General features: G+C 38.0%; 1 protein-coding gene across 1 annotated transcript in view; it reads right to left on the reverse strand.

The window, feature by feature from the left end:
- MALRD1 (MAM and LDL receptor class A domain containing 1) overlaps positions 1 to 12,949 on the reverse strand; it is a 240,940-nt gene that overhangs the window by 183,295 nt on the left and 44,696 nt on the right. Inside the window, exon 13 of the mRNA XM_032092895.1 lies at positions 11,601 to 11,721. Within this exon, the coding sequence (XP_031948786.1) occupies positions 11,601 to 11,721 (121 nt within the window). The remainder of the gene's footprint in view (positions 1 to 11,600; positions 11,722 to 12,949) is intronic.

Consider the following 12,949-nt stretch of genomic DNA (forward strand, 5'->3'; position numbering starts at 1 on the left):
AGCAGAGTGGCTTCATACCAGACATGAGGTATTTGCTTAGGAACAGCTGAGTAAAAGAGCAGCCACAGAGGAACAACCAAGCCATCGCTATGTGCACTGCATTCAGTGAAACAACTCCTTCTCTCTTAGGCTGCTTCTGCCAAAGCACTCAAAGCAGGCAAGGAGGTGCTGACAAAAGACCTCACAGTCCTCCTGGTATGGAGCAAGAACATTGGGCATGCAAAGCAGCAACAAACCTTCTGCAAGATCTTTTTTTTGTTGGAGACAGAAATTAAATCCCCTTTTTCCTAAATGCCAGCAAGTATGCTAATGATAAAAAAATCCTTCTTCTATTCATAATCGGAATAAAGTTAAATATCAGGCATTAGTGAGGTACTGTGATATTTGTAATCCCTGAAACACAAACTACTGAAGTGAAAAAGATCTGAAAAGCTGCATTCAGCTGCATTCTTCAATTCTTCAATTAAAAGAGCAGCAATATTTTAGAAAATAAAGGAAAAATAAAGGAGTGGAAGGGTGTCATTTATGAATGAATGTAAACTGAATAATATTGATTATGTTACAATGAAGAAACATAGAATCATGGAATGATCTGGGTTGGAAAGGACCTTAAAGATCTTCTAGTTCCAACCCTGCTGCCATGGGCAGGGACAGCTCCCACTAGACCTGGCTGCTCAGAGTCCCATCCAACCTGCCCTTGAACACTTCCAGGGATGGGCTATTCACAGCTTTTCTGGTCAACTTGTTCCAGCGGCTCACCACTTCCACAGTAAAGAATTTCTTCTTTATATCAGGTTTTCCTCTCCTGCATTTTATAAAAAATCTTCATTAAATCACAAAATCATATTTTTATTCCTGTAAATGTAACTAAATGGAAAACATTAAGAGAATTATTTAAAGATTTTAAGTAATAATTTATTAGTCATATACCTAGAATAAATAAAGCAAATATTCAGGTTATGACTGTCAGAATTCTGCCATTATTTTATAATTCTTACCACAGCTTTCAGTGGTCATATTATGCTATGGTCATAAAATGGTATGTAGAATATGCACATATCAGAATCATATGAAGTCTCATGGGGAATAAGATTACATCAGTGTTTATTTATGGAAATTATGGGAGGTTTTTTAATTTGTTGTGCTTGATTTTGTTTTGTTTTGCTTTTCTCTTTAGAAACTATGTTACACTAAGTTATGTATAATTTTTTAGAAAGAATGAAAAATTACTAATGAGGCGTCTTAGTTATATTGATAGCTATAGCTTCTAAAAAGAGAAGGTTTTGTGAATTATTAAGCAAAGCACTTAAAAATCCACAGTTAGCTTAAAACAAAAAACATTCCACAAGTGTGGAAGGACAAATAATGTTTAAGAGATCAAAGAAAATATAAGTTTGCTCTACATATGGTGTATGTGGGTCAGAAATGCCAATGATAAAGTGATGCAAATCAAATGTGACTAAAAAACAGAAGGAAGGAGTTTTTTGACAGAATGTTTTGATAGAATAAAAGGAAGACAAAATATATCTGCAAATATTCAAGGACCTAGGCATGAGAGAAATGACTGAAAATCTCCAGAGAGAACATAATGAAAAAGGAATATGGAGAGCTATTTTTGATTTGCTTTTTACTCAATAGAAGAAACCATCACATATTCCCCAGAGAACAGCAACAAAGAATATGACAGACCTTGGACACAGATGGTTACACCAAATGAGGCAAGTAAACAAGATAAAACTGTTAAGTCTGAGCCCAGACTTCTTGCATCTGTAACTTGTAACACAGACAAAACACAAAAGAAAGGATGCACCAGACCATTTAGCTTAAGTATGGATGAGTACACTAAGATAAAATAACCCTGAAACCTTCAACTAAATCTCAAACCAACTATTTAACACCTAGGGAAAATACAAGAATACAAGAATAGAGCAAACTGGTAGAGCCTGGGTGAAACACACTTGGATCTTGATGCTTGATAACACTTCAATTTTCTAATTGTCTTGTCCCATAACTTCTTCGACTGGCACTTCCATTTCAGACAGATTATTCAGAAAAAAAGGCTTTTGCTTGGGTACTTTTGTACTTTCTCTCACAGTGAACTCATACAAACTAATCTGCCTTCTATCCTAAGACTTTTGTTTTTGCTTTTGTCCTATTTTCTTTTATTTTCTCACATGCTGTCTTTATACTCTAATCATCACATGAGCCTATGGGCTCTGCCAGGCTGTCTTCTCTTCACATGCTGATTAATTTATTGCTAGTGTTTCTTAAACTTCTTTTGTCATCCTTACTGTGTTTTTACATTTAACCTACCAAAATTCGTCATCTTTTCTATATTTTTCATTTAGAAAATACATCAACCATTTGTTTGATGCTTTTTAACTTCTAGTGGTATCCATGCCACCTGTTTGGATACATTTTTCCTTGCTGCCCCTTTTAGCATCTTTTTTAACAAGCTCCCTCACTAATCAAGAAGGAATCAGTGATACTGTGAGCATAGCATTTGAGAGTGGTTGGCTTTGTTGATGCTTTGAGAAAGCTGCCTTTACATCTTCAACAGATTCAGTTTTCTCTGAGCTGACTTGTTGTCACAAAACCTTAGATTTCTTCCTGATTTTGGGTTCTTATGCAAAGCGCTTTTGCCTTTTCTGTTTTGAGGAGCTTTATTCAAATGCCTCCACAAATCAGATGTGCAGTTTCTCTGTTAGCGGAGTGACACCTAATAGGAATTTAATAAACAGTCCTGCTCAAAACAGTATTTTAAAAACAAGTGTTTAAGATATTAACATTTCTTCAAGAATGGAAGTTCATAAATCTCTACAACCCCCAAAATATCTCCTTGTCTTTCAGCTTGTGTAAATTTATACAGAATGCATCATAAATTAAAAAATCCAGGTGAAGAGATATCATCATTATTACTGGCTTATAATATTTTCTTTTACTTAAAAACTATTTCTAAAGGGTCCAATATGTCAATAAACATTACACTAATTTTTAATCCACAATTTAAAGATAAATTTAGGAACTTATTGCTAGATGGAAAAAATAAAACTATCATCAGTTCTAGGAAACAGTTTAACTCTACACACAGTCATCTTAAACTATTTTAACCCTCTTTATAATACAAACACACTGAAACACAAATCTTTCTTCCCATTTTTATGTTTTCTATCCCAGCTACTATTTACTAATTTCATTATATACGCTCACTCAAATAACACCATACTTTGTAGATGCATTGGCCTAATTTTTACAGTGACAAACTGAATAGAGGCCAGTTAAAAAATTAATGCAAAAGTTCATCAGCAAGAAGTAATGCTAACTGAAACAAACAAAAAAACAAAAGACAAAAAACAAGTCACTACTTGAAGATCAAACAAGTTTGATCTTTACAAAATCCAAGGCAGAGCTTCCCCTTCCCTCACTTTTAATCTCCAAATATTAACCACTACAATTTTGAAAAAAATAACCACCACTACCACCTCCCCCTGCCAAAAAAACCCCCAACAAAATAACCAAAACCAAAAAATCCACACTTAAAGCATAAAAGTTTAAAACAAGTAGGTATAGTAGTCTGCTCTACAGATAGCTAGGGGAACAAAGCACTCCAGAACATTTTATTTTGCTAAATTCTGTTGGGAAATCCATTTCAATCGCCATGAAATCGCAACAGACCTCTTTTTGATTTCGGTCATGTGGGCTTTTTAGTATTAGACAGACATGACTTATACATAACACAGAGGTGTATATCACTTGTGAAATGAGAAATAGCTTTGCATGTAAGGAAGGCAAAATATGCAGAGTAAAGGGTTTTTGTTATAAATAATTCTAGTGATTTCACTGCGCACCAACATTTTTAACAACAATGGTACTACGTGTCTCCTAACTCAGCTGCAGGACTTACAAACACTGAGACTTTTACAGGAGGAAAATAAAATTCTAAAAATATTCTATGAAACTGAAGGGGAAGCTCCTGTTTTTACTGAATTATACAAAAATAAGATCCCATAGTCCCTATTCAGGTCTTCTTGTTATTCACCCTCTTTTCTCTGCCACTGAAGCTCATTCAATATTTGTCATCACACTGAATAATTTGCTGGAAACCAAATAAGAGTAACTATGCAATGAGACATAGGTTTTGGCCAAAAAATACTACATAGGTATTTGCTGAAAGAAGTAGACAAGTTAGACTTAAGACTTCTGGGTTCTATAGAAATTCTGAAAGTGTGTGGGGTCTCTGTCAGAAAAATGCCCTCGGCCTTTCCTCAACGCTCTTCTGTTCCACAGCTTACTTCCTGTTTTACCTACTACACAACTGCTCTTCTGTGACCCCTTATCTCAGTCCTAGAATCACTGGAAAACTGGAAATCCTCACTCTCTTATCTCATTTCCACAAGCAGCTCCCTGCTCCAGGTCCTCTCAAGCAGTCTCAGTTCTTTGTCACTTCATGGCCACATTTTATACCAACCCCTCCCAAAACATCACTGCTCCACGTCCGTGTTCCTCATTCCCATTCTCTCCTTTTTTTATTCTCTCTTCTGAGGCATTTAATCTTCCATTATTGTTTCTCTCCTGACACTGTATCAGAGGCACTTTAATCAGCTGGTCTCAGTCTTTCTCCCAGAGCAACCTGGGTCCCTCCTGCCCTGGCTCCCTCCAGTGCCATGGTTACTTCTCTCCTACACCAGCAAGCTCAAGCAATGCAGCTTTTGCAGCCATTTCTCCTCCACTGTCAAAGATGTTGTCCTTTCTCTGCAGATGGGATTTTAGTCCCATCCCTTCCCCATTTAACTTCCATAAACTGATTCTTATGCAGTTATCTAGGCACTTCCAGTATTAGGTGTCTTCAATTTACAAGCTGGTAATATTTTTACTCCTTGGACTTAAGCCCATCTTTCTGATCTGGCTGTTGTTTCTGGTCTCACCTTCAAAAATTACTGATTTGTCTGGCTGAAATGGAGTAGCAAGCATATGAGACAGCCATTTTGGTATGCAAGATTTGACTCTAAAAAGGAGATTTAGAAAGAGTTACTATATAACTACAGCAGAAGTTTTATGTTTTGCCAAGATTAGTAATGGAAAATATGGGGAATATTTCTTATAACACTGAGGAGATTTTTTATTACTTTTATGAAGGTAGCCATTAGAGACCAAATAATATTTATCTTTAAACAATTATGCTACAAAAGTAGTTTTTAAGAACGAACATGAGCATCCTTCTCTTTGCTTGCCTTCTAACTCAAATTCAGGTACATAAAACTCTGTACAAATATATAGATTATATCCAGTTTATGAATTACTTAATTTAAGGCTAGCCTTAACATGCTTGTGCTGCCCTAAATTGTACACCATAGAAATAATAACTATTAAATGCATCTTTCATTTAGACATAAATACAAAACAATACTGTGTGTATATGTGTGCTGGTTTGGGCTGACGTGTAGTTAATTTTCTTCATGGTAGCTGCTAAAGGGCTGTATTTTGGATTTGTGCTGGATTTAGGGATATTTTAATTATTGCTGAGCAGTGTTTATATAGAGACAAGGCCTTTCCTGCTCCTCACATTGCCTCACCAGCAAGGAGGTTGGGAATACACAAAAAGTTGGGAAGAGACACAGGCAGGACAGCTGACCCCAACTGAACAAAGGGATAGACTACATCATATGGTGTCATGGTCAGCGACAGACTAGTGGGGGATGTTCCAAGTGGTGGTGTTGACCATCCCAAGTCACCATAATGTGTAATGGGGCCCAGTTCCCCCAGGGATGGCTGAACACCTGCCTGCCCATAGGGAGCGGTGAATGAATTCCTTGTTTTGCTTTGCTTGTGTGCATGGCTTTTGCTTTCCCTATTAAGCTGTCTTCATCTCAACCCATGAGTTTTCTCACTTTTACTCATCTGATTCTCTCCCCCATCCCACCAGGAGAGTAAGTGGGCAGCTATGTGGGGCTGAGCTGCCAGATGAGGTTCAGCCACGGCAGTCCTTTCTGGCACATGTGGCTCAAAGGGTTTGAGACAGTGACAAGTTTGATTGGAATGTGTTGGATCAAATTTACAGCTTTTATTGATTTCTAGATATTAATTGGCACACTCCTGTGCTTGCCATGGGGCCTGCTTTCCTGACTATTTATTAGAGCCTAGTGCTCATTAGTGGCTGCCTCTTGCTTTCACTGCTTGCTGCACTGCCTGTCACCTTACTCTACTGTGCCTGGGAGTGTTTTGATAACAACACAGGTGATGTGCCTGCTGGCAGTTGGCCAGGTCATTGCTGCTGCTGTACTGGGAGGAACAGGCTGGAACTCCAGTGCGGACTTGAGTCAAAGGGACTGTGACCTGTGGATGAGGCCATGTGAGATTGGGATACCCCGGAGAGTCTGTGGTCGAGAATAAGCCCGTGCCGGAGCAGGTACATCTTGAAGCACCTGTGGCCACGGTTATGTCTGTGTGGCAGCAAGTGTAACTCTGAAGGGTAAGTCTGTGCTGGAGAAAGTCCACCTCAAAGTATCTATGGCTGTGGGTAAGTCAGTGCTGCAACGGGTATACCTCGAAACATCAGTGACTGTGCACGAGGTCATGTTGGAGCACCTCAAAGCATGTGACCATGGATAAACCTGTGAAAATATGCTGTATTTTATATAAATGTAAATTATTTTATATAAATGTAAATTATTTTGTGTTTATTTTATATAGAAACCCATATAATTATTCCTGATAATCCACACAATATGTAGACAGCAAAAAAAAAATTAACAGACACAAAAGACAGATCATAAGGGAGAAATTAATAAAGGTCAGACAGAATATCAAGAACACATTTGTTACCAGACTGCTTTCCAACCTGATCTTATTCCTATTCCATCAACATAATTCTTAGGGTGCAAAAGTGAACATTTAGACTCCACCAAATGCATAGGATGTAGACCATAGAACTCATGCTGCACATTCATCTTCCAGAGCACAAGCACACAATGTGATAGGTATGTTAGGTCACTGCTATGAATCTGCAGTTTGAAAAAGGCTGTCACTTCTCTCTTCTGCTTTAATGCATGGAAGACAAGTATAAAAGCTTTATGACCATAGTAAATTCTTCATCTGTGATAAAATAGTCAACGGTAGCAACACTCAAGAAAGAAAACATTTTGGCAGTCCCAGAAGTGTTAATCTTCAACTGAATTCTTTCAGGCCTGACAGAAAAAAAGGTACTCCTTTGAGTGGAAGTGAAAATCAAGAGATGTCTCAAGGATTGATATTGAGAGATAAGAAAATTGGATGGAGACCTTGCTTATTTGGTGGACTTAGTGGACCTGAGCACTTAAGTAAATCATCTTACTGGAATTTAAGGTTATAAGATTTAAATGAAACATATTTCGAAAGATATTTTAAGCCCATGTAATATCCCTGCCTGGTTCTCATACAAAGAGAAAAGCATTAACAAGGTTAAGGTGCATAAAATCACTATTAGATGGAACACTGTGGAAAAAAATGTTAATATTGATGAAAGAAACGATGTAGCTGGAAAAGGTGAAGTGATCAAAAATCTATGTTTAGCCAAGTTTGGAAATAAGGAAAAGTGTCTGAGAAATATGAAATGCTTGCATCCAAGTGCAGGAATATGCAAAGAAAATATAGAAAGTAATGGTGCACTACATAAGCAAGAAGATGATGAAATACTATTTGAAAATAATTTTAAGAGCTATTCTAGTGCTGTAGACCATGAGACTAATGTGCTGAAAGGCAAGTTTATTGCTTGGAAACAGCCAACTTGCCAAACTTCTTGCAGGGCCCTTTGTGTACCTGCATTCTGCTTCCCACATTACAAGCTGTAGTGCTAGCACACATTGAGCCAGCTCAGCAGTAACAATGATTTATAAGTCAGCAATATACTTAGAGCAAAGATCACCATAAATATAATGGTTCCAAAGTTTAACCTTTAGCATGGCATTGTTAATGTATTGTCTTGACAAATGAGACTTGGGTATAATAAAGGTTTCTTCAGTCATATAATTAGAGGAAAAAGAAAGAGAAAATCAGTTGCCAGATAGGCAACTTGTAATTAAGGCCAGTCTAGGACTGGTGAAACACCTTGCTGGACATTTTTCTTCACCCAAATATGTAATGTTGAAATGGAAACACAGGCTGAATAGTTAAAAGGAAATACAAATAGCCACAAAAAACAGCAGATCTTAATTTTCTTGATTAAAAGCTACCAGTTCATTATCACAGTGCAGTGAAAGTTGCAGGCAGCTAAATCTACTTAGAACATATTTAATTAAACTATTGATTTGGAAGTGTTATTATTTTGTCAGAGAAAAATACCCAGTACCTGAATTTAAAAAGGGTAATGGGAGAACAATCCAATCTATCATAACCCAATGCTGACAAGGTGTGTAAGCATAAGTAAAGTAGAAAAAACATAAAGTAAATTCAAAAAATGTTGGAGTGTTACAAGAGTTTTAATATGAGTAACATCGGCAGGGAGGGAGTAAAGAAGTAAAAACTCTTCTCAGTAGTGTCCAGTGAAATGAGAAGGGGCAACAGGCACTTTTTTTCTGTAAGGGTGATCAAACACTGGAACAGGGTGTCCTGACTGGCTGGGTAGTCTCCATCCTCATAGATATTCAGAACCTAACTGTGTCAAGCTCTGGGCATTCTGCTCCGGTGGCCCTGCTTTGAGCAGAGTAGTTTTTAACCACTTAGTGATCTTCGGATATCCCTTCCAATCTCAACTGTGATACAGTAATATCAGAATTTTCTTTACTCTGGCCCACAAGAGGAAGGATAGTCTGCTTAGTGAACATTTAATAGTTATTTCTGATTTTAGCAAGGCAAACTGTTATCTAATATAACAAAATGCAGTTTTATACCTCAAAGTTCTGTATATTTTGGATACCAGTCCTTCTAAACACTTATAACCCTCAATACCAATGCTCTAGCTGAGAAAAATGCAATACTAAAATAGTAGAGAAATTTAATTGAAGCTGTAAATATTTCTTTTACCTGCTAATAGTCAAATAGATTTTTGTTTACCTGAGCAACAACTCTCAATCTCCAAGTAAAAACCATAAAATATAAACAGTGAATTTGGACTGTATTAGCATCTCTGAAGAAGTTTACATTTTTTGATGCATAACAGGGCACTGAAAATAATTTGAGGATCTTGTCTACAATATTTCTGTCATTTGTGTTGAATGTGCTAGAAAGCATCATGTCCTATTTTTAAAAAGAAAACTTGCATTAAATATTGCTCGTGGCAACTCCTTTTGAAAATGTATCACAAGTTGTACAGCAAAGTTGATAGTTCAAAGCAAGAGACTCATTTTCAAAAGTGCAAAGTATAACTGTGATTTCTTATGCAAAGCAGGAAACTGAATCAATCAAAAAGACTTTTGAAGCTACATATTAGAAACCCTGAAACAGTTCCGAGCTCCCTGCTGACTGTACAGTGGAGAGGGATTCTGAGATGCTCCACTTCCCTCTACTTTCCCACGTGTTTGCTTCCATGCAGAGAAAGTCTGGGCATGTGGCCCTGACAGCAGTCACAGCACAACCAAGCAGAAAATTCTGACTCAGCTTAAATTATAGCTGTGACCAGGCTTGTGGTACAGCTGTGGTACAGCTCTGGCATCTTCACATCAAAAGTAAGTATATAAAATATAAAATTTGAATGCAAGTCTGTGACCAGTGCATTAGAATTACAAAATAAAATACTATATTTTAAGCAGCAGCTTCTACTAAATAATTAATCAAAATCTTCTCTTCTGGTTTTATTGCTAAGAGGGAAGTAGTTGCTACAGAAAATAAGAGGGGAAAAAATCACGGAACTGAATCAAAGTGAAGTAACTGTTTCTCAAGAGCTTTTACTTTTAATTAAATTGCAAGATTTATGAAGTCATGAAAGCGTTGCAAATAGGACAAAGAAACCCAGTCACAGGAGCTTAACAACATAGATTTTAAAGTTTTCACTTACGGCATTTAGTTTCATCATGGTTATTTGGGCAGTCAGGCTTAAAATCACAAAATTTGTCAGATGAAATACACTGCCCATCGCCACATGAGAAAGATCCCGCTGGGCAGTAAAAAGATGAAGCATTAGCATCTGCAGATTCTGTTTCCCCTTAAAAATCAGAAAAGGACATGTAAGTAAAACCACAAATATATAAAATTATTAGAAGTGCTTTTTATCTTCTTTTAATATAGCAACCTGTTCAGCATAAGGAAGCAAGCACCACCTATGCAGTGTGCTAGATTATACCACAGTTGGTAAGAAACACAGCTGATCTCAATGTCTGACGGTCTTAAACTATATCTTACCCTCCACAATATTCAAATTTTTTTGTGAAAATTTATCCAATACACCTTAGGGTTACAGAGCTGGGCTCCTGTTCAGAGATGAGAGGCTGGTACGGCTCCCTGCTCTTTCCCCTGGAGCCAGAAGCAGGTTTTTCACCAAACCTTCCTGCTGTAGCCGTGCTATCTCTGTGCTCAGGTCACAATGAAAGCTGCAAGAAGCCCAGGCTGGGTGCTGCACCACTACTACCTTGCACCACAACCTATACATTAGAGAACATCCCAAATTTCAATTAATGTGGCAAAAAAAAAGCCAGGGTCTGCTGGTTTTTCTTCAGTAGATTTCTGGAAAGTAAGTGAGAGGAATGATGTGCAGCTTTTCATTTCTTTCGTTTAAACTAAATTTTATAAATACTCATATTTCTATCCAGACAGGATTTTTTTTAAAAAAACCTCCATTCTAAGAACAATATCTTTGTGATTAATGGGTAAATGAGGCAGTTGTAGGGAAAATAATGAAAGCAAATTAATGTTTCTCTAAATACTTCAACCCAACTGTATATAGGGATCATAAAAGCCTTAAAAACACAACACTTAAGTTCTCTATTATGCCTTTAAATTTTTCAGGATTAAATCCAGATACCTGATGGCTATAACTTATCAACATTACCCCTGACTGCATATGCGCCCATGCCATTTTTGAAAAGCAGCTGGTAGCATCAAGAGGACCAGAACCAGCAGTCTGACAGAAGGTTTCGTTGGTTTATATTTCCATCCATTGGCACTTCAAAACTACAGAGTGTGAGTACAAGGACAAGTTTGGTGGGCATTCCTTATATGTCAGATATTTAGCAGTAATGATGGGACAAGCCTCTTGCCCTAAAAGTAAAGCAGCAGAATTTGCTCTTTAGTGGAAAATACAGGATGCTTTGCTTCTGCCTCCAAATGTGAATGTGAGCAGGTACTACATAGTAAGTAGTATCAGGAAATTCCCACGAGAACTCACTTTGCAGAATTAGTGCAAACTTCCCATAACAGCTAGTGTATAACACAAGGATGAAAACCTTTATTATAGAACCATAGAATGGTTTGGATTGGGAAGAGCCTTAAAGATCATCTAGTCTGTCATAGGTAGAGTCAAAGACCCAACCAATGCAGCATGGAACACTTACAGGGAGAAGACAGATTACAGCATATGGACTTTTTTCTCAGATTATCCTCTACTTTGTTAAAGGTATCTTCAAGTTGTTAGTCAAATCACAGATATATGTAGCAGAAATTGGGGAAAATGTATTGAAAACCATGAAACTTGCCTTCACTTTCCTGGCTGATTCCTAGAAGTGATCTATTCACAACTACACATTCCTCTGATATACCGATATCATCAATAGCAACAGCAGCATGTGTTGTTAGAACAGTACCTTGCAAAACAATCTGTAAAGACAGAAAAATAAGTAATTCTTTAAAGGTGACATGATAAAAAGACACAAATACACACACACACACACACACACATTTATATATTCCTTTTTAATTTATGACATCTGCACAGGAACTAAATTGTGCCTACAACCAACTCTGAACATGAGCCAGGAGAAACTACAACTGAGATTTGATCAGGTCAGAAATCTGCTCCTCAACTGTCAAAGCTGTAACTGCATTTACCTAGGGAAAGTTATGCAACTGAGATGACCTTGCTTCAATCAAACTGGTAAAAGTCATCACTGTTGCATGAATCATCTTCCTGCTGGAACAGATAAAAATTACATATCTTTTTAAATTAGCTATTCATGGTTACCAAATATGATGATTTACAACACTGTTAATTGTGTCCATGTATACTATACCTGCTGAAGTTAGCAATGTGGTACAGTAAATATAGGGACAGATTGCAAATTGAAGTTCCTGCACTGTCAGCCTCACCTCTGTGCCTGGGAAGATCATGGAACAGATCCTCCTATAAGTTATGCTAAAGCACGCGGAGGAGAGGGGGTGACTCGAGACAGCCAGCATGACTTCACCAAGGGCAAGTCCTTCCTGCCCACCCAACCCAGTGGCCTTCTGTGCTGAAGTGACTGCATCAGTGAAGGGCTATGGCTGTCCCATATCTGGACTTCTGTAAAGCCTTTGACATGGCCCCCACGACATCCTTCTCTCTAAATTGGAAAGAGGTTGATTTAATGGATGAACTGTTCAGGGGATAAAGAATTGTTTGCATGAGGAAGAATTTCTCACATCCAGAGGGTAGTGGTCAATGGCTCAGAGTCCCCATGAACATCAGAGACCAGAGGTGTCCCCCAGGAATCTGTATTTGGACCAGTGTTATTTAATATCTTCATTAATGACATAGTGTGATTGAGCGCACCCTCAGCAAGTCTGCCAGTGACAGCAAGCTGAGGGTGCAGTTGACACACCTGAAGGACAGGATGCTATTCAGAGGGACCTGGACAAGCTTGAGAAGTGGCTGGCCCATAGGAATCTCATGAGGTTCAACAAGACCAAGTGCAAGTTGCTGCACCTGGGCTGGGGTAATGCCCAGTATCCATCCAGGCTGGGGAATGAAGGGATGTGGAACAGCCCTGCCCAGAAGGACCTGGGGGTACTGGGGGATGAGAGGCTGGACATGACCCGGCCATGTGCATTCACAGCCCAGAAAGCCTGG

This window comes from Corvus moneduloides, chromosome 1, assembly GCF_009650955.1.
Source record: "Corvus moneduloides isolate bCorMon1 chromosome 1, bCorMon1.pri, whole genome shotgun sequence".
NCBI classification, from domain to species: domain Eukaryota; kingdom Metazoa; phylum Chordata; class Aves; order Passeriformes; family Corvidae; genus Corvus; species Corvus moneduloides.